Raw genomic sequence first — 27,093 nt, forward strand, 5'->3', positions numbered from 1 at the left:
TATCCTCAAGAATTTTTCAAGAAAATTCCCGTAAAATTCACAAAAGCACCGATAGAGTGGTTATAACCTCAAACTCGTGACGTGTCATTTTGTTTATCAATTTTCTTTCCGGCAAAACATCCACTATTTCCTGTTAATTCCCTCCGTAGGTATCCTCAAGATGATCACAGACGTCCAATTGGCTATTTTCTCCAACGTTCTGGGAGTTTTTCTCTTCCTCCTCGTTGTGGCGTATCACTACATCAACGCAAACATGGGCGGAGCGGCGAGGTAAGAAAAACAACTCCCGGAAAAATCTCAAAAGAATCCCTTTCAGAACTTTTCCTCCCTCAATTCCAGGCCACTACCACCAGCGGGGAAGCATAAATAAGGAATCCAGTAAAAGGGACAACTCTGCAAATATATTTCTTATTATTCCTCAACTTATTTACATTCATAAAGAATTCTTTTACAAGAATATTTTTTTCTTTTTTTATCTCACAATTTTTAAGGATTTTTTATAAATCCTTTTGTACAAAAAAAATTCTAAAATATATGTATGATTCCAATGGGATTCAGCTGCAGGTGAAACCTTATTGAGGCCCCAGCGAGCTCCTTTGCTGGAATGGTTGCACTACAAGTCACACGGAGAAACAGCCAAAATTTTCATTTTTAATTCTTTTTTCTTCTTCCTTAATATTAATAAATTTCTTTGAGATTCAGTGTAAATCCACAAAAAATATAGATATTTCTGAAAGAGAAAAGAGGGTAAGTTTAATTTAATAATTTTTAGCATGAAATCCTAGAAAGATAAAAAAATCAAAATATGAGAATTTATATCCGTCTAAATATCGTGTCGCTCTCAATTTTTACATCATTTTCAAAAAGAAAATTGTTTAAAAAATATTAAAATAAAGTTCTTTAAGAAAATGAAAATATATTTTGTTGTATTGTTTTTTTTTCTTTGCAAAGTCGTGCTTTAAAATTCTTTAAAAATCCTTGAAGAAGGTTTGATTAGACAAAAAAAATCTTAAAAGTCTTAAACGGTAGAGACCTAGGAGCAAATGCCTAAAAAGTACTAAATTCTAGTTGAAGAAGTAAAATTTAATTTAGCACTTTACAGGCTTAAATTTAGTACATTTTCCTATTGTATTCAGTATACTTTTTCAGCTAGAATTGTGTTTTTGAACAAAATTTAGTACTTTTATTTATTGAAGTTAGTGCTTTTTCGGCTTGAATTTACTATTGCTTCGACTAGAATTTAGTAATTTTAAAAATTTCAATCTTAAGAAGTAAATTCAATAATTAAAAGTACTAAATTCTAATCGAAAACATACTAAACTCCAGCCAAAAATATAGTTACATTCTGACCAAAAAACTTCTGAATTCAATAGGAAAAAGTATTAATTTTAAGCCGAAAAACTATTAAATTTAAGATGAATATGTACTAAATTTAAACCTAAAAAGTACTAAACAAAAAAGTAAATTCTAATCGAGAAAGTATAGTAAATTCAAGTTGAAAAAGTACTAAATTTCAGGTGAATATGTACTAAATTTAAACCTAAGAAATACTAAATTTATTCCTAAAAAGTCTAACAAGTACTAAACAAAAAAGTAAATTCAAGCTGAAAATGAGAATATTCAGATCTTTGGAAATATTTTGTGATTATTTGACAAAATAGTTAAAATATTCGGCAGATAAACACCCCCTTAATAAAATAAACTATTTCCACGATTTTATTTTTTCTTCTATTGCAATAAAAGATTTTCTTTCTTTTTTCTTCGACTTATTCCCGGAAAATTCATTTCTCAGAAATTTTTAATTTACTCTAACGCAGCTTTGAAAGTTTTAAAAACGAATTTTAAAAAATTTAGCAACTGCTTAAAACTTTGTGGGAATACTCACTCAAATCTCTTGATCTTTCCCTCCTGAACCAATCATCTGGATTAGTTTATTCATCATCATGGGCTCATGTGGATGACGATGCCACGGAATGGCGATTGTACGAGTAATACTATAAGGGTTTCAAGTAGGACTCCCCCGTCGTGGATTTTTCCCTGAAAGAAAATCCAGAAAATCATTTTTTTAAGATATTTCATAAAATTGATTTTTTTTGTGAAATTTTCATCCTCCTCACTTGGATTCCCTCAAATTCTCTGGATCGATGGGTTCATGTTCCGGTAGTTCGGTCATGAGGTGATCGAGCTTCGTTACAATTCCACTGAAATTGGGTCTCTCATTGGGGTTGGTCATCCAACACGACAGCATCAGTTCGTACAGTTGTGGTCCGCAATTTCCTGGTTTCTCCATGCGATAGCCCGATTTGAGGAGCTTCAGGAGGCGATTGGTGGGCACAGAGGGGTATGGGTTCCCACCGAGTGTGAGGATTTCATACAAGAGCACCCCATAGGACCATCTGTATGGGTGGGAGAGAAGAGAACCGTCAATCATGGCAGAAATTGTGAATGGTTTTGAAGGTAAAAAAAAATTCTAGAGCACTCACACATCGCTCTGACTCGTGTAGACTTGATGCGTGAGAGATTCAAGGGCCAACCACTTGATCGGGAGCTTCCCATTCCCCACCTTCTTGTACATATTCTCCTGATAGACATCTCTGCTCAAGCTGAAAAAGGATAGCGCACCCGAAACATATTATTGCTACCCAAACCCCTCAAAAAAGAAAAAAAAAACATTTCCGGGGCTATACTCACCCAAAATCGGAAATTTTCACAATGTTGTCCTCACACACGAGCACATTTCGAGCTGCCAAGTCTCGATGAACGACCTTATTGCATGCCAAGAATTCCTGGAATTTTGCAAATGAAAATTCACCCAAACCATTCTATTCTTCTAGCGCATAAGAAGAGGCGATAGGTAGTTTATGAAATATGTATTTCCATTCTTGAAAGTTTTCTTATCTAATAATGAAATTAATCAACCCACATAGAACTTAATAAATGAAAGCAATTTGTGGGAGTTAAATATGCATCAATGGTGCATGCCCCGAGGGTTGGAAAGTTCACTGAAAAAGTTTTCAACTATATGTTAAATAATCCCACAAATTAATGCAGCAAATGATAAGTAAATTTGCACAATTACCCCGCTTCAGCCTCAATCAAACGTTTTTTCATTAAGTACTATACTTTTCCATTTAATATTTTACTTTGAAATTAAAAAAAAATGAAAAGAGAACATTTTAGGAGTGCAAGTTAAATATTGGATGAAGCTTTTGGGGATTTTTAATGAAATGGACAGGATTATGATTTTTTTCTCACATAAAATTTATGCTTTTGATTCTATCTAGAATGAAGGGATAAAATTGCTGGAATAAACGAATAATTTTTTACTGCAAATAATAAAAAAAAAACTACTAATCTTTTCCAAAAGAAAAAAGATTAAAACGTTTATGGTTCTAAGGGGTGTTTATCTGAATGAAAAGTATGGATAAATTCGTATTGATTTACTAAATATTCGGAATATTGAATAAATATATTTTTCAAAAAACACTGCATTTGAAATTTTGATAAAAAGAAAAAAAATGCGGAAAGAAAAAAAGGAACTAAATATCGTAATAATCATTAAAAATTAAGAAAATAACTCACTCAATGCCAAGAAAATTTACTAAATGAGATAAAAATAAATCGCATAGAATGTTAGGAAAACTCACTAAACGTACATAAGAAAAAAATGTCGAAATTGAATAAAATGTTTGATATTATAAACACGTAAAATATGTACGTAGACAATGTATACCTAATATGCTCACTCAGCTCAGAAAGCATAAAGATATTTTTCTTATCAATTTTATTTGACAATTTTTTTATAACTTTTTTATATATATTTGGTTTTAAACAGTCAATTAATTCAAATTAATTCTGAAAGTCTTATTTTACTCCTATAAGATGTTATAATTTATTTTCCAATGCTCTATAAGGGGGAGCGGGGTAAAAAGAGTCACTTAAGGTTTGAAAAAAGTTCAAAATCCCATATTTCCTGAACAAAATGATTTGAGAAAGAATTGTCGAGGTTGTAGGGAAAATATGTCGTAAAGAATAATAGATTTCATTTTTAGTGTTTTTGAAATACAGTCGTGATCGTGCAGTAGGACCGTTGTCAAAAAAACTTCTCCGCGGTAAAACGGCTTCAAAATGAGGAATTTTGCCTTCGTAGTAGGACAATTGGTATCCTACCTTTCCAATAGTACTAATTGTCCCACTGTGAAGGCGAAATTCCTCATTGTGCAGCCGTTTTACCGCGGAGAACTTTTTTTGACGACGGTCCTACTGCACGATCACTACTGTACTATATAAGATAATTTGAGGTTTTTCCAAACTCTTTAGTGACTTTTTTTTACCCCGATCTTCCCTATTCTTTATATTCGTATTATTCCGCAATATTCGTCAAAAATGTTGAAATATTCCCCAAATAAACACCCCTTGATAATTTTCAAATTCTACTAGTAATTTCCCCGAAATCATGTACTCGAAATTCTTAAAAATCCTGGAGATTTTTTCTTGTTTAATTTTCAACACCGTTAGGTATAAATTTCTCCATTTTTAGTGTATTTTTCATGCATATTCTGACTTTCTGACGGCGACAGAAATGTGAAAATTGTTTAATTAAAAGGAAAAAGAATTACAGAGCTAAATTGTTGTTTTTAAAAACTGAAAAATTGACAACTTTCTACAGCATGACCACAATTATAGAAAAAAGCTTGAAATAAATGAATTAAGGATGAGCTACAATGTTACGAGAGCTTACAATTTCTCGGAAGAGGGAATTTCTATCAAGGGATTCATCCATGTGGAAAATATTATTGTTCTACAAAATCTGGACTGAGCTACAGCTTTATGGACAATTTGCATTATTTTATGCATAAACAATGCGTTTTAAAAGTTTTGTGGAATTAGCAACAAATATGAATGAGATTTCTATGTCGATAGAACTTTCAGAAACTTTTCAACTCGTTTGTCTGATTGAGAAATTTATAAGCTCTAACTTTTTCTTCCCACCCACATATCCTCCCACAACGAGGGTATATTCAATTTGTATTTGTTGAGGATTATTCATGACAAAGGGACCCACTTACCATTCCAACGGCAACTTGTCGTGCAAAGTGAAGAAGGTCCTTTTTGGTGAGATTCTTGGGGGTACTCTCGCACCCACTCTGCCTCCGTGATGCCGCCCAGAGAGTTCCATTTGCCAGGATGCCGTTGTAGCTGCGATTCTCAACGGCATTTGGTATTCTGGGTGCATCGGATGCAGTGTGATTGCAGTCACAATCCTTAATTTTCACAGTACACTTCCGCAATCGCGATGGTGTATTTAAATCATTGAGATTGGCATCCTTTAGTTGCTCCCTGCTCGATTCCAGAATTTCCACAAAGCACCTGCAGGCATTCGTACATGATGCCACCTTTGCACCCTTCCCTTCCTGATCCACGCAATCAGCTGGGATTTTCTCATAGTGATCCGTACCATCAATAACATTTTTGTAATTCCTAAATGTTTTATCCCCAAAGGATGTATCAAAATTGAAAATGCTCTCTGGGCACTTTTGCTTCTCCAATGCAGGTGTGTGGCTTGGAGAGATTTTTTCATTTATCTGATGCATCAGCTCTAGATGGATCTGCGATAGGCGAACCCATTCCACTCTGCAGCAAGCAATGAAAAGAGGAAATTGTTGAAAATCAATCAAGGGCAAAAAAAAAGAAGATTTTGCTCCAAAGTGAAAAGGGAGAAAAAAATTAATAATGATTCTTATAAATTGCATGAGAGAAAAGTTCTTCGAATTCCATTGAATTTATTCTCTGCTGATATACATAGCATTGAACTCTCATTCTAACTCCCATTTATTGCAACATCCTTGATATCCTCGCTGAGACGGTACATACATACATATACGTTCGTCGAAGCAAAAAAATGTGATTTATTACATTTTCTTTTTAATTTTATTCGTTTGAATGGGAGCAGAAATTCAACAATTGCATCCCTGAGAGATGAACATTAATGAGAAATAAAAACTTTTCCTTTTCATTGTTCTGACATTATGATAAAAAAAAGTTTTCCCTTCAGCTTTACATAGAGATAGCGGATAAACCTACATAATTTACTAGAGAAAATAATGATGATTTTAATTCAATACAAAATACTCGTTATAATTCAATTGTTAGCTCATAATTATGAGTTCTAAAGTACAGAAGAAAAAGAATTTTTGTGTTTTACGGTGGTTCTAATCGTTTAAAACTGTTATGCGATAAGTATTTCCAGAATATCGATTTAAAAATAAATTTTCTTGAAAACTTTGCAATCAGATTAAATAATTAATAAATTATGCAAAAATTCTATAGGGGAGAGTGGAGCAAAAAAAAAATGACTCAAAAGTCTACGAAAAAGCCACCTGACAATCCTTTCTCAAACCACTTTATTTTATCTCATTAAGAAATATGATATTTTGAGCTTTTCATGAACCCTTTGTGACTTCTTTTGCTTGGCTCTCCCACGTGGCTATACCTAACTAAAAAAAAACAGAATTCTTCAAGTTTCGATAAGGGTGGAACCAAATAGCCCCAAAGGGTTAAATGCGAGTCAAAGAATCTTATGCATAGGTTAAAGCCCCCTCGCTGTAATAAGCTTAAAAATAATTTTCTTTTGATTTACGTTGAGCTCGAATATTTTTAACGGAAAACCGCCTCTGTCCTGGAAATTGTCCTTCTTAAAATATTGAAAAACTATTTTTCTCTCAACATATTGTTTTTTAACAATTTCTCTCATGTTGTTGCAATTAAAATCTAACCAACATAAAAAAAAATTAGCAGAGTTTTCATTAGCTGACGGTTTATTATTTTGAGTAAAGGATCTGTAATATTTGGCTTCACTGTTCCGTCGAAAATCAAGATTTTCCAAGAAAATTGAATACAGAATTATTACATACATCCAATTTGAATGGAAAATGCAATTTATACTACAGAAATTGGGTAATGTCAACGAGGTACAACAATTAACAATATATAACGTGAGCTTTTCACCTCAGATAGTTGAGTAAATTTCCTTTACTGCAGAATTCTGTCAGGAGCATCATTTTATGAATATCTCTTGTACAATGCCCAATGAGTCCCACTATATTTGGATGCGCTCCCACGGACTTCATCACCTCAATTTCTTGCTTAAACTCCTTAATTTCATCCGAATTTGGACTTTCTGCAAAAGATTTTTAAATTAATTAGTGGTCGAAGCGACCCAAAAAAAAAAGAATCCTAAAATAATAAATAATTCAAAACTTACTTTTAAGCATTTTCACTGCCACGGGTTTCTCTGTACCATCATCAAATTTCACAATACCCTTGCGCACAAGCCCAAATGCCCCCTCACCCAGGACATCGAGTATCGTGACCTGATCCCTTCTGACTTCGAGCTTATCATTAGCAAATCCAATCATATCAACTTCACTCATATTGAGAGTCATCCCACTCCCAAAGACGCTGTGTTTGATGTCAAAGTTGGAATTTGGATCAATTGGGGCTTTCTGCTCCAGATCCTTCAGAGGAAAGTTAAACATAAATACATGAGAAATAATTCAAATACATTTTGCACCGTCAAAAGCTTTTACCTCAAAGTACCTCCGACGCTTTTCGCTGCGTTTGAGCTTTGCCCTTCGATGGAAGAACACCACAGCCACCACTCCTGTGATGGTGATGAGTGCAATTGGAGTTAACGTGAGGAGGATAAGCGTGAAAAATCCCAAATTTTCCGATACGCGCAAATTTTTATCGAAAAACTTGCTCCCCTTTGTCACGGCTGATCCACCAGCAGAATGTGTCTCCACGGAAATTCCATACTGCACCCCCACAATGCGTACACTTGAAAAATATGCCCACGTACTGTCCTATAAATATTTATGTAAGTTATAACAAGAGAATTTATAAAATACGCTTCAATGCAAAAAATAAGATAAATTTTTGGAATTTTTTTATCAACATTAACGCGGAATTTGACGAATTATTAATTTTAATTGCAAATAAAAAGTTTTGCAAAAAAATATATTTCATTTGTAATTTTAAAGGATTAACGAACAACGTTTATAATATATTTTAAATTATGTAACATAACGCGATAGTATCAAATTTTCCTGACGCTTCAATAAATTACCACGTGGTTCTATTAATTAGCAAAAGTTAAATCATGTGAGATTATTCGCAATCACATGTGGAAAACCATTGAAAATTTATAGAAAACAAAAACTATATAATTAGAATCAGTAAATTCAATAACAATTCCCAGAATATAGAGGAATGTATTGATTTGTAATTATTGAATAGAGAAAGCGTTAAGGTAATGAAAATCAAAGTGGCAAGAATGCAATATTCATTTAATTTTGTACATTGCATTGCACAGAAATCACAGAAATAGAAATTAAGATACATTTAATTCCTTTTTACACTACTATCAAAAAGCTTCTGAATAAACGAAAATGAAGGGATTTTTATATAAAATCACAATTGAGTACAGTTAAGAATCATTTTAGTATTCTTTTAGTAAATAGATACTAAATCAAACCTATAAAAATTAGCGATGAAATTAAACACTTAATTTTTTTTAAATCGGTTGAAAAATTATTTTAAAAGCTTCTTGGTTAATCCAACTCAAACTTTTCATTATAGATATTTTAACTCAACTTGAACGATCTAAATCACAGTTAGGCCTAGTTCAATTTGTTTCAGATTCAAAACGGAAAGAGTTTCTTCTTCCCTTAAACTCTTTGAGTATATTGAAAAATTTTTATACTTTATGCCATTCGCAATATCTTTTTTTTTCTAGAAAGTTTACTCTATTAGGAAATGTCCTATTAAATGATTTCTTAATTGAATTTGAAAAGAAATTTCAATTTTCAAAAAAAAAATAAATAAAAAGCACATCTGCTAAAAACAAGCTTTTTCGTAACATTTTCGGTAACTTTTTCAAGGTAGTGTAAGCAATTTCTGATTGCTTATAACCAAAGATAAGGTTAGATTAAAGTGGATCGAAATGCAAATTATAGAAATTTATCACAAGAAAGGAATTATTCTGAGAATCAATGAGAAAGTTCAGTTTCGAAGAATTATCAGAATGCAATTTATTTCCGATGGAGCATGTATTTTTAATCACATTCCTGAAAGCCCAATATGTATAATTCGCAATCTTCAGGTAAATGTGACTTGCACTGTAAGTTTCTGTAAATGTGATTTTTTTACTTGAATTTTTTTAAATACATTTTTAAATATTTGTGACAATGGGCCTAATTCAGCGACCAAGAAACCCTCGAAATCTTTGAATTTTGTACTGAAATTTCAAGATTTCAAGCGAATTTCAAGGGTTTCTTGGTCACTGAATTAGGCCCAATTTTTAACAACTCAACAACCCAAACCATTAAATTTGATTTAAAATTATTTTTAGAAATTTCATAACAATAAATGAAATCAAAATTCATATAGATGCGTTTCTAAAAATATATTTTTAATTCTAACTCAATGCAAATAAACTCAATAAATATTTCATCACTGTCCATATAGCTTTTTTTTGTATAAAATGTTTTTGTTTATATAGAATTTTGATGCAAATATGCAAAACAAATGCTACAAGTGAGGATTTTTCGTTATACAGTATTATTTATGAAATTGTTTGCAAAGCTATAGAATTTCCGCCAGTATCAAATTAAGTTCCTTTCTAACAAAAACAGGAAAATGAAAAAAAAAAGTATTTTCACAGCACAAAAAAATCTCTGCAATATTTGAAAACTATTATGTACAATCATTTTTTTTTAATTGAAAAATGGAAAAAAAAAAATAATAAAATTACTTACCCCGGATACATTGAGAGATCTGTCGAGGGATGTATTGTCATCCCCATCTGATATGTTTACGGTGTAGTAATCTGGAACTACTTGCGGATGCTCCCACGTTACATTAATGTTGTACACATTATTGTCCACGAGTTCTTCTTCACTCTCAATTTTATTTGGCGCAGGTGGGGCTATTTTTATGATCAACAATGAAAAGAAAAAAAAAGCAAAATAAAACAAAATATTTAATTCATTTTCGCATAGAAAGATTCGTAATTTGACACAGAAATAAAATCAGATTAGAAATATTCTATTGAAATAAGCAAAGAAAATTTAGAACAAGTCTTACCACACATTTCTAAACTATTGTTGTACCACTCGAGGCATGTGGGCGTTTGATTGACAATCCAATTGTGGGAGGGCTCTCGGGATGGATCCTTGATGTTCTTGCCTCGAATGGAGACTGTGAAATTACTTCCAAATGGTAGATTTGGTATCCAGAATTTATAGTAAGGATCGGTCTACGAGGAAAGACAATGCGATGAAAATATAGAATCTCAAAAACACCCACAAAATGCACGAACTCACCTCATTTATATCTTTGTTCTTAACCCGGATGAATGTTTCTGTGGGCAGGTACCACATGATTTCGTAGAAGCAAATGTAATCCGTTGTAGGACGCCACGTGATGAGAGCATTTAAATGCGAATGATTCTCCGTCTGTGGTTCATATCGTTCGAGAACAAAGTTTTTGATCTCCAACGGGGTGTAGTCCTGCTTGAGAGTGCTAAAATTGTAAATCTTCCCAATGTAGGCATACTCAAAGAACCTGTTGATTACAGTCCCGGAAATGTTGTACCTTCTATTTGGTTCCAAGTTCGTTATTTCAATCATCGAACTGTTCGACTTAATGGATGGAAGAGACAAAAACAAGGGAGTAATCCTATTAGAGAGCTTGTCAGATGATGAAACTCATCTTCCATTTTCACATTTTTCAAAATGAATCAACAGGATTTCCTTGGCAAAAGGTAAATCCTTGAACGCAGCACGTGAAAATGCTCCAAAAATTTTCTCTCTAAATGGAAAATTAATCTTGAATGAAAACCCTGGAAATTCCAATCCCTGAAATAAATCGACATGTAAGTAGTATACCTATAATGGTGGTGGAAATTAACTCATCAATGTCAATTAAAAGTTGCTTTAGCAGCAGAAATAATACAAAAGTTGCCCTTTTATTAATTTCTTTTGAAAAGTTTGCGAAAGAAGGATAGAAAATGTAATTCAGACCAAAACTTTCTTTTTTTTTTCATTTAGTATAAAAAAAAACCTAAAATATTTTGTTAAAAACCTTCATTGATCAAATGTACAGTCAGGTATTAGTTAACGTCACACCGGATGTACTCTTCTTACTTATTAATAATAATGAGTGTAAAAAGTATATCCCATGTGACGCTAACCAATACCTGACTGTAATTTTAGATAGGTATAAATTTTATTGATTAATTTACCTTATAAACATCACATTCATCTTTAATTAAATTTAGTAATTTTGATACATTAATTGAATAATTAAATCACTTTGTCAAGCATAATTTTATTTAATAATAAAATGAGTACCAATAAACAGTGTATAAAGCTGGGAAAGTGATTTAAAGTTTTATTTAGAACTTTCAAAGTTTTCCAATTTGAAATTAATTAAAAAGAAACAAATAATTACTTGGTGTTCCACTTCGTGGCCAACACCAAGTATTTATCTAAAAACAACTCTCTTTAAATTTAATGACAACAATGAAAATAATCAAGAAAGTATATATAAAATAAAAGCTTTCATTAGAATCTCTAATAATCCTTGAATTCTTTTAGCAGAAAAAATTATGCAAGAACATATCTCGCACTGCCTATACAACTATAATCTACCAAAGAGAATCATTTTATTGGCATGAATAAACTATTTTTTAACGATAGAACTTTCAAATTCCTGGAAGAACTTATGTTTCTAAGTTTTGTTCTCATTGCAGACCAAGTTTCAGTCATTTACCCAAGCAACACGCCACGACTACTGACTGCTTTGACAACTTTATGTAGTACTTTAAGACGTCGTATTTTTGGGTTTTCACGACTAGTCAAAACTCTTTTCTCAATATTTTAATTATTATTGCATCCCTGTTTATAATTGAGTAATATAAGTGGTCGTCGCCTTTTACTCTACGATTTAACATAAAAATAATATACAAAAACTGAATGCTTAGCAGTTTTTAAGAAAAGTAGTCGTAATGTTGTCGTAGTTCTGACAACATTTTGTAATGAGGATCCGTAAAGTTGTCGTGAGTAGTCGTGAACATAAAATCCAATTTTTGCTTAATCTTTTAATATAAATCACATTTTGAAATGCTTTCATCGTTGTAATTTACTTATAAACAATTCCTGGATACATTTTAGTGCAATATGTTGATTAAAATTACAATAAAACGCAATTAAAGAAAAACATGAGAATGACCACGAAAAGGAAGTCTTAAAGAAGTCATAATGCGTTGGACAAAATATTGAATATTCCTGTGGTTATTATTTAGTTACAGAAACTGATTTTACATGATAATACTATTTACTGCATTTATCATTGGAATAAACAATTTTGAATTTTCTTCTTTAATAAAAAAAACTTAAAATTAAAAAAATATTTATTTGTGACCGACTCATTTCTACGACAACCAAAAATAAGTCTTAAAGAAGTCGTAAAATACGGTATCACGCAGCTGAAAATTTTTGTAATTTGAAGAAATTGCTGATTATTTATAAGGTTAAAATATCTTCAAAAGATTTGTTTTAATGGAGCACACATCTTTAGCTGTAATTTTAGTTTCTGTATTATTTAGAAACATGTTAAAATTACATTTTAATGAACGACTACCAAAAAGAAGTCTTTAAGAAGTCGTAAATATTGTAATGAATTTTGACAAATTTTATTGTTTTTTGAACCTTTTTAAATTATTTAATAATTTTATCATCTTTGTGAATTATCAGCGAATTTTATTATTGAATATCGCAAAGAATTTTACGATATTTTAAGATTTTTACAATATTGTGTTGCATAACCTCATTTCGGATGAACATTCCGGCAAATTGTTCACAACTCCCAAACATCGTAAGCTTCTCCCTTACCTCATCTTTATGATTCAAATGTATGCAATTGAAGGTAAAAATATATTTATATACTTTTTAACACAATATGTATCTAACTAATATTTTATTTTAACGAATATTCACATATCTTAAAAATTATATGCATTCAAGTGAATAATATTTAAATATCTTCAGTTCTTGGAATTCAATTATGGGTACCTGAAAAATATACCCTTTATGACCCTCAGACTTAAAAAGTGTTAAGGGCAATAAAATTTGCAGTGCGCAGGTAAACTTTTCTCAGTAACTATTTCTTTTTTCCATGAAGTTTACAGGATAATCTTTAAGCTTATCCCATTTCTAAGTAAAAGAACAGATAAGATGTCATAAAAAATCTAAAATATTATTTTATAAATTTCTTTTTGTTTTTAAAAACTCTTATAAAATCTTATAAGATCACACGTTTTTTATACTAATAATTATAGAAAGATTTTAGAGAATTCCTTGTTAGCAATATTTGTTTATTGACAATATTTGTGAATTCTTGCAAAATAAGGTATGCAATTCACAAAAATGGTGGAAAAATCGTCGGTTTTATCACCACTCTTTACATCTGTTGTAAAAATCCCATGGAACGTACAAATTATGCTGATGTAACTGACTAAATTCGTGAATGCGGCTGCTTTTGATCGCCCAAATTAATTTCACTATTTTTATAAAATATTTGAGTAAATTTATATAAATAAAATTCACATTATGCGCTAGTACAAGCATTCGCAAAGCAAATACTTAACATATGAATTAATTTGAGATATAAAAATATTTATTTTTAGTTAAAAATTTTAATAAATAGTCAAAATTTTTATTTGTTCTCAATACTTTTGCCATAAAATGACTTATTTCCTGTCGAGGATATAGTCTCGCATAAAATTATTAGCATATATACGCATGAAATTTTTTATTTCTATATGTGGCAAAAAATTAGAGAATATTTCTAAGAGAAGGGACGACATGAAAACGGAGAACATTTTTGTGCACCCAAAATGTGCTTCACCAGGTAATTTGGAGAGAGAGTGAGTGCAATAAATATGAACGAGAAGGGCAAAAAAGCATACAAAATGTACAAAAATGTTTCACAAATGCAAAATGTTGCAAAAAATTTTTTGCCTAAATCCAGGAATTTTCACGTCGTAAAGTATTACGTAAAGTTGTCAGCTTCGACCAAAAAATGTAGTACTTGATGATTCCCAAAGTAATGTTATACGACTACTTTACGTATAAGTTTATGTATTACATTATGTACTACTTTATTTTCGGATGTAGTACATTACGACTACTTTGAGTTGCTTGGGTTACCTCTGCGTGAGCGTTGAGAGGTGGAAAATACAAAATGCTTTAGAAGCATAATTACCCACAAAACACCTCTGCATGAACTTCTGTGAATGAAGCGTTGTCAAGTGAAATAAATAAAGAGAAATTGTGGTAAAAAGTGTAAATGACTTGCATCAAGACTTGCATACACGTTCCTCTTAATTTAAGCTAATCCTTTATACTCAGACTTTTAAAGAGTTCTAACAGACTCCATTCATACTGGGAATAATTAAATTTTCTATTTAAAATGTCGAGTTAAAAAACCCACTCAACTGTGGAATTAGTTAACAATTTGATGATAAATTGAAGAGGGTTGATATGAGTTTTTCAAGAGAAGAGTGACAAGAAAGTAAATTGCACAGTACCCACAAAACTTCTATCAGACCACATGGGAGGATTCACATATGGGGATCCTTATATGGGAGTTCATAAATCAATTTGTTGACACTCCCAACCTTGCCTTTTATCTCAGGAGCTTCAGATTTCCCCCATATTTTTGGAAAGAAAAATTTTTGGAGCTCACATGACACGTACAGAATTTTCCACAAGAAAAGAGCTTTAATTTTGAATTTATGCGACGACGTGAGAACTTACCAAATAGACAGTTCTTTCGGCAAAGTGATTGCCTGTTTCTTGAACTTTCAGCAAATACAGGCAATAGTCGCAGGGTTGGAACCTTGAACCGCGCGCTGAATTTCCATTAATTTTACTCGTTGTAGTATTAGATGGGACTGACGAAAACTCCATTCCCCTTGTGCGCCATTTAGAATGTGCCACCGTCTGGACTATTTCCGTTTCCTCCGTGGATCCATTGACCACCTCCAGGGTTAGGCTCGTGTCGTCGCGACAGAGGAGTCTCAGGGAGAAGGTGTCGCTGGCATTGGTCAATTCATGCTTATTACTATCGATCTGCCCACGTGGGAAGCACTCTTCATAGCATGAGGATAAGCTCTGCAATTTATATGGGAATTTACAGCAGAAATTAATCATGAAATCCAAGAATTTTATTTAAATTTCCTAGAACTCTTTATAACTTTCTCAACCATGGAGGGAATCTATCAAAGCTTTTCAGAGAATTTACATTTAAGACTTTCAAATAATAAAGAAGAAATTTTCAATAAATGCAAAAGTAGATGACAACTTTTAATTTGACGACTTGGAAAAAGATATAGTACAAAGTTTTTGATTTCCTCTTCAAATTCTGCGTTCTCCACAGTTGGTAGTGACAACCAACCCGTATGATGCAAAAGATTTAAAATGAATATATGTAATATGGTTTAAAAGCGAAAAAATATGAGTAGAGAAGAGGAACTCATTTTCATCAAAACTTAAAGTGTGAAAACAAGATTTCTGAATAAAGGAATAAGGAATTCTCTTAATTTCCAGCGAAATCTTTAGCTTTTCGTCATAAAAGTTCTTAATAATATTTTCCTCGAAAAAAACTCTCCAAAGCTGCAAAAGTTCTGCATAAGTATTTCGTATTTAATTAAAAAGAAAGATAGTTTTCATATAACGAGCTCTGGTACGCCTTTTGTGAAATCCTTCATGCATTTCTTTTGGATTAAACGGAAAACAGTAATTAAGTTTTGCAATCTTTTCGGAGAAAACTCTGGTAATTTAAATACAAATTACGCGATTTTTCCACATGGGACTAAATGATAATTTATCTTATAAAAATATTTTATATTTTACCTCGCTTTGGGTTAGATTTTAAATCCCAATGCTATTAAGGGATGGTCACGTTATTTTGGAAACTCTACAGGAACAAAATGGCCAAAATGTGAGAATTTCAAATAAATTTTTTGAGCACAAAAATTTATTTTCTAAATCAAAAATACTGAATTCTTATCAGTATTTGGCCATTTAACAAGAGTGTAAGCAGATTTCAAAATTTTGGTTTAAAAATTGGCTTGAAAATCGCTCTTGAAAGTCCCCGAGTTTCCAAAATAACGTGACCATCCCTTAGTTAGGTTAATTAACAAATAAATTACTTTTAGAATAAATTTATAGGAGAGCTTTGGGTAAGATGAGTAAGTCTCAATTAAAAATTAATTTAGGATTTTATTTATTAAATTTTTTACCAATTTATTAAACTTAATTCTGGAAAAAAAACATTATCTCCAGTTTTTTCAGAAAGTAAGAGAGCCTGAAGATGTCAATAAATTTATCGAAATGTCACTACGTATAAGAGGGTAAATATCTATTGAATACTGTACTGTACAATGTACAATAATTCAACTTGAAACAGTAAGAGCATTTTTTCTTGGTAGATTAAAAAAAATCAGTTTTCTCGTTTTTTTTTTCATTTTTAATGAGCATAAAAACATTTTTACGTAGCACAACTTGTTTGTGTGATGTGAGATGTGTTTAATTAAATTTTTAATAAAATAAAATGATTTTTTTTAGCAAAGACACGAAGAAAAAACATTCTCTTTCCCAATATTATTTTTTGTTTGAAAAACAAACTATAAAGCAGAACTAAAAAGAACCAAAAAAAACCACAATAAAGCTTTCAGAACTACAAATTGTTTATCCATGAGATGGAATGTACATTACATGGTATTACGCTTTCTCTTTGTAGTTAGTTATAGAATTTATGAATAGTGTAGTTGTAGTTTGTTTGTTATTGTTATAAATAAAATCCCCAACGGATTTTCATATGGAAGGTATAAGGATTAAATTAATGTTATTTCCAATTTATATTCCATCAGGTAGAATGAAAAACAGGAAAAACATCACTCAACACCTTTTTTCTAATTAAACAATCATATTACAATCTGTAGCATCGTGTAGATTACTTAAATAGCTATGTACAACATAAAAAAAACATGTCCTCGTGCGAGGACAATAAACTCTGTCTCTTGGGTTGAAAATATTTTGTTTGCTTAGGACTCGGTTGATTTTGAGTAATGCCGCATGAAATGAAATAGAAAATTTTGTTGCTAATTTGCAATTTTGAATTTTCTCCTGGTATAATATGTCTGTGCGAATGAAAAAGAAATTCTTTCTGGGTGGAACGTGACTTGAGGCACAGACAGCTTTTTCGAGGTTTGATTGCGAGGTTTTTTCTTCTTCTTTCTGCAAAATGTGAAAAACACCGAAAAAGAAAAGCAAATCTGCAGTATTTGATTTTCGTGCCTATGAAAAAATTATTTAACCTCAAAATCCGATGGCAAGAAACTTTCCAAAATATTCTGGGGCATTAAACGCAACTGACGCCATAGGTAGGATAGAAGATTCCTCAGGTGGGTGCAAAATTTCAGGTGTAAATCTCACATGAAACTCCCCTGAGAAGCTCTCAAATGCAGACATTGCGTAAGGGGAAACTTTTTTTTTGATACAACGAAATCCTCGAGACAGAAAGACGTTGAGTGTTGGCACAGAGAGCAAAATAAATAGAAAATGAATAAATTTGAAATTTATAAATTCCCATTTTAGCACACCAATGTGATAATATACTTCGCTCTTGTGCTTCCACAGTGGTATATATGGTGGGGCTTTTGTAGCGTTTTCCCCACCATATCCATGTCTCTCCCCGCGTATATATCTTGTTAATCGCCTTGGATTATTCCTTGTGTGGAAATTGATTTCCAATTTAAATGTCGTCCAACACTCGGCAAAGAATTAATTTTCTTTTTTAGTATTTCAACGGCGAATACCTACTAAAATTCAACCTCTATTCCTTTTTTTTTGTCATTCTGCTCAACAGCAAAAAACACACACGAATACGTATGGAAAAAAAAGAGGAAATTGACAAGAGCTAAGAGGTCGATCAGAAAAAAACATTCATATTACATTACACATACATATGTATATGGCATGAGTGGAGGAGATACTTCCAAATCAAAAGCTTCTTTTCTCGGAAAATCAACGAGCTTAAATTTTCCAAGAAATATGTGTAAACATTGCAAAGCACTTCGCATGCTTTTCGCGTTTTTTTATAAATCAGAAAATAATTGATTTTTTTTTTTTCAAATAATCCCCCAAAAAATGTCTGAGTTTTTTTTTCTAAATTCCCAAATAATAGACAAGATTATAAAAAATATATTCTAAATACTTATGTGTAATCTATAGTTCTGACGCCTTGAGGAAATTAATAATTAAATCTGTACGGAAATTTTTAATTTATAAGGGGCGTTTTTGACCAGAAACTGAAAAGAAAAGTACGTAAACCTGTGAGAAATCGCTGTAAAGTTAATTTTTGTTCAACATGAGTAACCCTTGGATGGCATTATAGCCTTTGGCTTAAAATGAGGCACGTGTCACAAGCTGAATAACAAGGTGAAGGAAGGTTTGTATTAGTGGAGAACTAAATGTATTTCATTTTTATGTAAAAAAACCAATAAATACTTTTGATAGCAGAAAGAAGTTTTAAATCGGATTTGTTGGCATGTGTATACTTCAAATGGTAGAGAATATTTGTACAAGTACATCCAAAAGGACTCTTTATCAAAAGGTTCACATTTTCACATAAATTCCTTCCTTTTATCCTTATATTTGAAAAATAAATCATTTTACTTTAAATATTTATATGAAATAAAGTATTTTTACCATGCAATCTCATCAATTTCTCTTTCTCATACCCGGAAGAGATAAAGGATTAATTAAAACCACTGTCAGGTGGTGTGCCAATGGAGATTAAAAGAGATTAAATGGGAGAATTCCAACAGGATATTCCCTTTGTTGTTAAACAACGTCATTCCAGGAGTCCTTGAGAATTATTTACAATGAAAAGGTACAGCCATATTCTATTATATTTAAAGGATATTTGCAGTTGGCTTATTTACTCACCTCAGATGAATTATTTCTTAAGCAATTTGATGTGCAACCAACAGCATAGTACAATGTACGGTCTTCATGTTCATTTTGGAGCATGAGTTGATCACAGTTGATGTTATTGGTGACAAAGACCGTGAGGCAAAACAGTTGGATGTACTTAATAACGACGATATGCATGGCTGAGGTGGAATTACTTCGGGAAGTCTCTTAATGCAGCTTAGTCCTTCTTCTCTGTTCACGTGCTCCAGGACAAGCCCTCGTGGATGTTAAAATTATCCATCTGTTTTTAGGCTGCAAAAGGAAATGATATACATGTTAAATTCATCGATGTCTCTTAAAATACGTTCACAGGTTTCACAGCATATACCTATATATATTTATAGATAGGAAATAATCCTATTTGCCGGGAGACACATGCGTCTAATTGGACCACGAAAAGAAAATTGCGTTAGGAAGGAGATTTTCCTGTTTTCACGAAGAAAAAAAAACTCCCCAAAACCCACTCTTCCTTTCCATCCTTTGGTGTTTTTTTTTCTCTCTCCACAACATAGGTAAGATTTGTTAATTAATTTCCCTTTATGGTGACGGAAAATGCTCAAAGACTTTATTTGGCAGACTCAAAAGGGGATTTTATTCCTTCACCTGATTTACAGCCCCAAAAATTTAATAAACAAACCCCTACGCACGTTTGTTTTTGGAGAACCCCTTGGCGTGTTGGTAATAACATTCAACCATAATTCATTGGGAAAACATCCTGTATTGGGATTTTAACCACAAGATTTATGATGTTGGATCCCAAAGTATCCCAGAGAGGAAGCATTGATTTTCCAGGAATTATCTGTTGTTTAATTTGAAGCAATACATACAGAAAAAAATACCTAATAGAGTTGAATGCGGCTCTCAGTTCGCTTCTGCTTCCTTTGGGGCAGTAAATATTGCTACAATCTCTACATTTCTCACGAGATAATGGAAAAGTGCTTTTCTCTTGATTTTCAAACAAAAGAGTGGGTCTTTTTAGCTTATTTTATTTAAAAATATATTTTTTAATTTTTCTTTGAGAATTATTAAAAATACAACATTACCTTACAGCTCTAAGAAAATATTTATTTTTGCAAAGAAAAATGAAGAAAGCTTCAGCTCAAAAAATTTTAATTAAAATAAAATATTCTTGTATCCTAAAAAAGTTATTCTGGAGAAAACATGTTCATTTTCCTTATTAAATCTTCCTCTGCCTATGTTTTCCTCATATTCGATCAGAAATTTAAATTATGCTCAAAGAGAGTACTCCCAAATTCATAAAATAAAAAAAAATAAAGTGATTTCTTCGCAGAAGAAATTATTTGATTCGGAGCACCTGTATTTAAAAGGAGACTGCTCGAAAAAAAATTGTAAGAAGATTGAAAAATAAAGTGTTTTGTTTGGTGAGACACCCATTGGGACTTAAGGCAATTTATCAATATTACGTAAGTGTCTTCACCTACAAAACAGCATGCGGAAGATTTTATTTCTTCCTGCTTCCCCATTGGAAGAAAAAACAAGGTAATAGCAAACATAAGCTCTTGAAAGTGCTTGCAATTATAAATTTAAACTTAGCCACGTTTAATTCATAAAAGAAATTTAAAAAAAAAGGCTGTATATGATACCTACATGAGACAGAAAATAAAAACCACAAAAATGAAAAGCATTTTAATGAAATATGTTAAAAAGTTTAACGCTTTCACGGCCTTACTAAAAAAAAAATAAAAATTTTGATTTATTGTAAAATCAAATTAGACGTTTTTGAAGAAGTGGAATCAAGACCTTCCTTCCATAGGATGTCGGCCGAAAGAATGCCCAAGAAGCTACTGAACCTAAACCTGATGGGGCCAGGTGTGAGAGGCAGGCCCAGAAAGGAATGGGAAGACGTAGTGGCTGAGGATCTTGAAAGATTGGGCGTTGCTGATCTGGGCCGGAGGTTGGCGAGGGATCGCCAAGGATGGAGAGCGCTGTTGAAGAAGGCCGAGTCCCTTAATGGGACGTGAGACTGGATCAATTCCCGTAGGAAACCAGTCTCAAGCCATTTAAAGAAGAAGAAGAAGAAGGAATCAAGACCTAGGAAGACTAACAAACTATCCTACTTTTTTTAGAAAAATATTCATGGACTAATCACTGATTGTGGTCAAAAAAGCATCACAAATGGGTTAAAAGCATTAGTAATTTACTGTCAAAGTTCTCAAAGCCTTTAATTTATAACAGTTTTCTGTGGTGGAAAATAAGCGAAATATGTTAATATAAATCGGAAATGATGGGGTATTCCATAGTATGTATATATGGTACTTGAAGGCATACAACAAAATACCGACTTATATTTTTGCAATGAAGAACTTTGCAGATCATTAAATTTCCCACAAAACACTGATACAAAAAAGCTTTTCAATTTCCCCCAAAAGCTTCAAAATATATAATAGTTTGTTTTTAATAGGGAAAACCTGGTGAAATTGCACCATCATCCCCTTAATACGCAGCTACTCTAGAATTATAATTGTTCTCACATGCCACGATTTCATGCAGTTTAATCATTTTCAGTAACTACATCGTTGAATTCAGCGCAGAAAACAATATTAATGAGCAAAAGTGATGAGATGCGATCAACGAGGATAAATTTTCGATTGAATGAAATTTTACACAGAAGAACTTTATATTAATTTTCGCTACAATTAGAAACACTTTTCAGTTCAGTGAACTAAATAATTTTATATTAATGCAAAATATTGCTATTTTACAATCATATTTTTTTATGCTTCAATAAATTGTTCTTTATTTCAGGGAGTAAGTAGAATTGATTTACGGATTTACTTGTCTAAAGCTTTTGTGTTTTAGGGGTCGAGTCTGTTATTCAAAAATATGAGATCTAAAAATACTAAATTATTAGTTGTAGGAAAATAAAATTAAAGTTTTTAGATAGAACCGACTCCTTTACTTTTATTTCTACCTAAAAAACTATAATAATAGAGTAGATAGATTATAGAATAGATCCCTAAAGAAAGTTAATGAAAGACTTTAGCTAAAATGAAAGATTCCATAAAAAATATCAAAAAATTCATAAAGGCTTGAATTGGTTCCATTTTTTTTATTTTTAACCTTTTTGTTTACGTACCAATTAATAAACTTTATGGCTTAGGGGAGAGCGGGGCTAATAAAATCACTTAAGGGTTTCAAAAAAGCTTAAAATATCATATTTCCTATCTAGATAGAACAAAATGATCTTAAAAAGAGTTGTAGGGCAAGAAATATCCTAAAGAATTGGACTATACATTTCGCTTTATCTGTTTGGGAAATATGATATTTTGAGCTTTTTCTAAACCCTTAAGTGACTTTTTTAACCCCGCTCTCCCCTACAGAATTGTACTTATGTAATAAATCAATATTACTTCTATGCAGATCAAATGCCTTTTGATTTTCAATTCTTCGTTCACTTAATTCCCTACACGAGAGAAATGAATTTAATAGAGCACCCTGAAGGATAAATTAATCCCAAATATTTTCCTCATATACCTACACTAGTCAACCCGAGCCCCCAATCACGTGTGAGCAAACTCTATTTTAAGCTATAAAAGGGGGGCGTATATTAGTAAGGGGGATGAATTGAATAATACGGTACCCCGAAAAATTTTTTAAATAAAAAAATCCCGTTATCTGACCCTTCAGCAGGTAGAAAATGGAAAAAAACAATTTTTCTGTGGGGGCGCTATAAAGGGGGGTTGGGGCGGAATCCCATATAGCGCTTGCAACTCGTATTGACCCCCTCTACTCCCCTACCAAATTTCATCAAGATCGGCCCAGCTGTTTCGGAGGAGTTCATGTGCCACAGACAAACAAACATTTCAGCTTTATATATTAAGATAACCTTTTGCTCTGTATAAAAATAAACCATAGACTAAACTTATACATGATGTATCTATTCCTACATAACATGAGTAGATGTATATATTATGTTTAAATATTTACAATTGGAAATATTTTTCTCCATTTTTTCCTACTTTCATGACAATGCTTGAAGAAATATTTTATCATTTGCCGCATTTCCTTGACAAGGAAGCAAAAGAAAAACGATAAGGGATTTTTCCACAGCATAAAACCCATCGATTTGCTATTTTAGTTCTTTCGCGAAAAAAACCTTCATGTTTGCTTATCGACAGCAAAAATTTGTGAACCACCAAAGGTGTGTCAATCAAAAAGGAGGATTCTTTTCGTCGCACTTTTCTTGTGCTCCCTCCACTTCCACCTTTTGTGTGTATACCGTTTTTTGTTGTTGATTTTTTTTCATTTCCACCTAGAAAATACGAAATTAGCATAGAATTATCATATTGTTCTGAAAATCAAATTGTGGATGCACGTTGAAGGGGAAAAAACTCCGTTGCAACAACACTAAAAACGTATAGACGCTATGAAAAATGGATGGGGCCCTGAATTTTAGATTGAAATGCCAAATTGAAAAAAAAACAAGGTACAAAATTTTCAGTCATGAATGCAAATACTAATTTGGTCACTTTGGTAAAAGCACAACCGAATATATTTCTCTTTTATATCACATACTTCGAACGCATTGTATTCGTGGAGTTGGTATTTCATACATTTTATATTATTATTCATTGACAAAATTGATTATGATCTGAATAGTTTTGAGAAGAATTCTAAGAATTGCACGTATTCAGCATAAATGATTTCAATGAATTTGTATAGGTGGACAACAGAAAGCAAAACAGGGGTTGTGAAAATGCGGCACAATTTCCGTATGAGTTTGATGGATAATTGAGTGGTTTCATTACAAAATGTCATACTCGTGCTAAATTATTAAAAATTTTTCAGTTTAATACCTCTATAAATATTTGAATAACTGATTGGTTGTATTTATTTGTTTTTTGTGCAAAAAACGCAATATTTCATTCAATAATAATTCCACGCAAAAAAAATGCGAATTTACCGAATTTTAAAACCTATAGCAAACTATATGGATGATTTTTGCCTTTTATATCATTCTCATTTATTCCATTCAATATATGATGAATAAAATTTTATTAAAAATGCATCAAAAAATGTATTTAACAACAAAGTAGTTGACACAATTTTTTTTGGAATATATATAGAGGAATATTTCAAATATAAATTAAAACCCTGAGGCAAAATTGTTGAATTTTCATTCCACACGAATGGAAACGTTATTTGGTCTCAACTTTTAGGTGAATGAAAATTCGAATTATAATCTATAGAAATAAATAAAAAGTATCTCAATAATTATTTCTTATTCTTTGTATTTCTTGCTGTCTTCAGACATTTTAAAGATTCTTGTGATTTCATAACAAATAAATTCTTCAAAGTTTATATAAGTAGGATATCAAGTTATAGTGTGATAAGCGCATTATTCAGTTTCAACTTGTTTAATTCCTCTATTTTTTGCAAGCAATGAAGGGATGGTCAATAATTCTGGAAAAAAAAATTTTTTTCACTGAAAATACTAAATTATAATTTATATTTGGCCATTTAACGAGAATTTAAATATTTTTCTTTACAGATTAACTTAAAATATCTCTTGAAATTCTTCGAATTTCCAGAATTATTTGGCCATTTCATAAAAAAATAATTAATTCACTATTCTCTTTACTAATACTTAATTCACTAATACAGAATAAATCAGGTGTGTTATTCTGAACCTTCCTTTTTATTTTGTTGAGTTTTCCTGTAATTGTTTCTTCTCATATCCTTCCTACTCGTTGCTTCTTTAAACCTTTCAGCATTATTGAAAAAAAATGAGAAAAATAACTTTAAAAAAGACTATGAATTTATTTGAAAAATTCTGGAAAGTGAGTCAAATTCATAAAGAGCTGATTTAGATGTTAACTTGATATTTTGGATGTTAACTTCCAGAAGCTTAAGAAAGAAAAACTTCCTACTCACTCAGGGCAATCGCTAAAGGGACAAAAAGTCTTTTTAAAATTACTCTTTTGTGAGTTCTTAGCTGACCCTCTATGTCTATTAAAAAGGTTCGTAGAATCGACCCAATTCTTTCAGTCACAAAAGCATAAAATTATATGGAAAAAATATATTATTAGGAATGATAACAATGCAAATAATAGAAAGAAAATTATAATTAGGTACATCTTTTCCTAGGAAATTCAGGAGTTCATTCATAAGTTAAATTCTTTATACCCCACAGGGGGTTTTAGAATTAATTAAAATCTCGTAAACACCTACATATTGTTTGTGGAATGCATCTGTTAGGAAGATTAATTAAAAAATTGCGTATATTATACTTCCAGAGCATTCATTTTTTTGTTCTTTTTACTATGCCATATTAAAAGAACAGAAAGTTCTATTATTAAAATAATTTTAAAGTACTCTGCTGAAGACTTATTTTTTCTGCATTGTGCTTTGATGAAGTTTTCAGCAAGTTCAACAGACTATCCCCGATTAAACTTTATACATCATTGTTGGGCTTTTCCATTGAAAGGCGATTTGTAATATTAAAAAAAATCTTTTCTACAGGAAATCCTTTTGTAAAGTTCTCGGAAATAAAATCCTTCCTAATATTTACTTCATAGAAAATTATTGAAAAAAAACCTCTGAAGGAAGGAGGAGTATGGGGGATTGTGGGTTTCATCACTCACCACAGATTAAGCTGCTCCTTGGAAGTTGCCCTTGATGCCTTTTTTTAAAAGGCTTCCCTTTTTTGTGCCTTTAACGTTTCACAAACACAATGTGCCCGTGTTTTCTTCAGTTCTTAAGAAGTCTTTTCAAATCACTTGTGTTTTTCTCAATCAAACTCACGAGAGACTTTTAAAGTTACATCATTTTGAGAATTTTCTTCTGTTGATTTTCTTCAAAAACTTTGGCACAAAAACATCTTTTTCTTCAGCAAAGTCCTTTCTATTGTGCACACTTTTGTTGCAAACTTTAACACATTGATGATGGTTAAAGAAACCTTTTCTTCACGTTCTATTCTCCCCTTCAACTGCCTCAACTACACAAAGAAAAAAATCGCCAAGTTACAGCACAAAGCTCAAAGAATGGAAAGTTCTTTATAAATCCAAAAGAGCTCAATTTGTAGTTCAACAGGTTGTACGATGAAATCCATTAAAGCACTTTAAAGGGCAAATTGAAATTCAAAGGGGGTTTGATATTGAAAAACTTTCCTCACACACACAGTTCCTAAAATCATTTTTTTTAAGAATATTAATCCACAGAGCTTTTTTCCGGTGAATTTTTTTTGTGTTAAATGGAATTCCTTCTGGTGCACCTGGAAAGTCTTACCGTCACGCACGGAGGTTGAATTTCAACTGGTATGACCGATAAAACGGCGGCACTAGGTTGGTGTGGCAAAAAGCACGCCAAAAAGTGAGCTTTAAGCTCTCTCTCGCTCTCGTGAGAGAATTTTCTCACTCTCAAGTGACGCGCTTTCTACCCCAACCTACACCAACATTCTCTCTGGACTTGCATACGAGAATCTGAGAATGAAAATGTGGACACTCTGACTGAAAGCTCCCAACAACGCATGACCTGGAAATTCAAATGAATGAATGGGTCGCAAGAAAATATGTATATCGTAGCACTCACAGAAGCTTTTAGTAATATATGTATTTCCCTCGAAATATGCACACAAGATATCCCCGAAAGAATGCATTGACTCCAGATCCTTCTGATACTCTGAATGAATGAGAGAAAGCGTAACTTTTGAACTTTAATTACAATAAGTATTAGTATGAGATGATTCCTCTTACATTTGATATCATGCCATTTGAATAATTTGAGATTTTTCATTTCAGTTTTCCTTTATTCATTTTTGCGTGAAAAATGAAATATTAATTCTGAGAACTGTCGACAATGAAATCATAAAAAAGCTCTTCTTGATAGCGATATACACTACCCGTCAAAAGTTTCCGGGCAAGCAAAAATGGGGTATTTTTGAAGGCAAATTTTAAGTGGCTATATCTCTGGCTGTGATTAACCGATTTTCAAAAATTTACCAGTTTTGGAAAGGTACATTTCTCAC

The 27,093-nt window shown here is 31.9% G+C and overlaps 1 protein-coding gene across 1 annotated transcript; it reads right to left on the minus strand.

Moving 5' to 3' along the window:
* Nucleotides 1-379: 379 nt before the first annotated feature.
* Nucleotides 380-26,521, minus strand: LOC129787391 (tyrosine-protein kinase receptor torso). Its single transcript, XM_055822943.1, has 15 exons — nt 25,712-26,521; nt 19,080-19,358; nt 14,883-15,239; nt 10,386-10,703; nt 10,147-10,318; nt 9,819-9,988; nt 7,590-7,865; nt 7,265-7,517; nt 7,009-7,180; nt 5,070-5,634; nt 2,692-2,786; nt 2,484-2,603; nt 2,118-2,396; nt 1,886-2,037; nt 380-730 (listed from the first exon to the last, which is right to left on the minus strand). The coding sequence occupies exons 2-14, from the start codon at nt 19,242-19,244 to the stop codon at nt 1,995-1,997; spliced, it is 2,985 nt and encodes a 994-aa protein (XP_055678918.1). The 5' UTR covers nt 19,245-19,358; nt 25,712-26,521; the 3' UTR covers nt 380-730; nt 1,886-1,994.
* Nucleotides 26,522-27,093: the final 572 nt, after the last annotated feature.

Source organism: Lutzomyia longipalpis, chromosome 1, assembly GCF_024334085.1.
Source record: "Lutzomyia longipalpis isolate SR_M1_2022 chromosome 1, ASM2433408v1".
NCBI lineage: Eukaryota > Metazoa > Arthropoda > Insecta > Diptera > Psychodidae > Lutzomyia > Lutzomyia longipalpis.

Excerpts from the sequence above, each read along its gene's own strand:
- LOC129787391 (XM_055822943.1), bottom strand. The coding sequence starts at position 19,244 with ATGCATATCGTCGTTATTAAGTACATCCAACTGTTTTGCCTCACGGTC. Across the intron at positions 2,787-5,069 it reads GACAAGTTGCCGTTGGAATG|GAATTCTTGGCATGCAATAA; the intron begins GTAAGTGGGTCC and ends GCAAAATTCCAG. Across the intron at positions 2,038-2,117 it reads GAGAATTTGAGGGAATCCAA|GGAAAAATCCACGACGGGGG; the intron begins GTGAGGAGGATG and ends ATTTTCTTTCAG.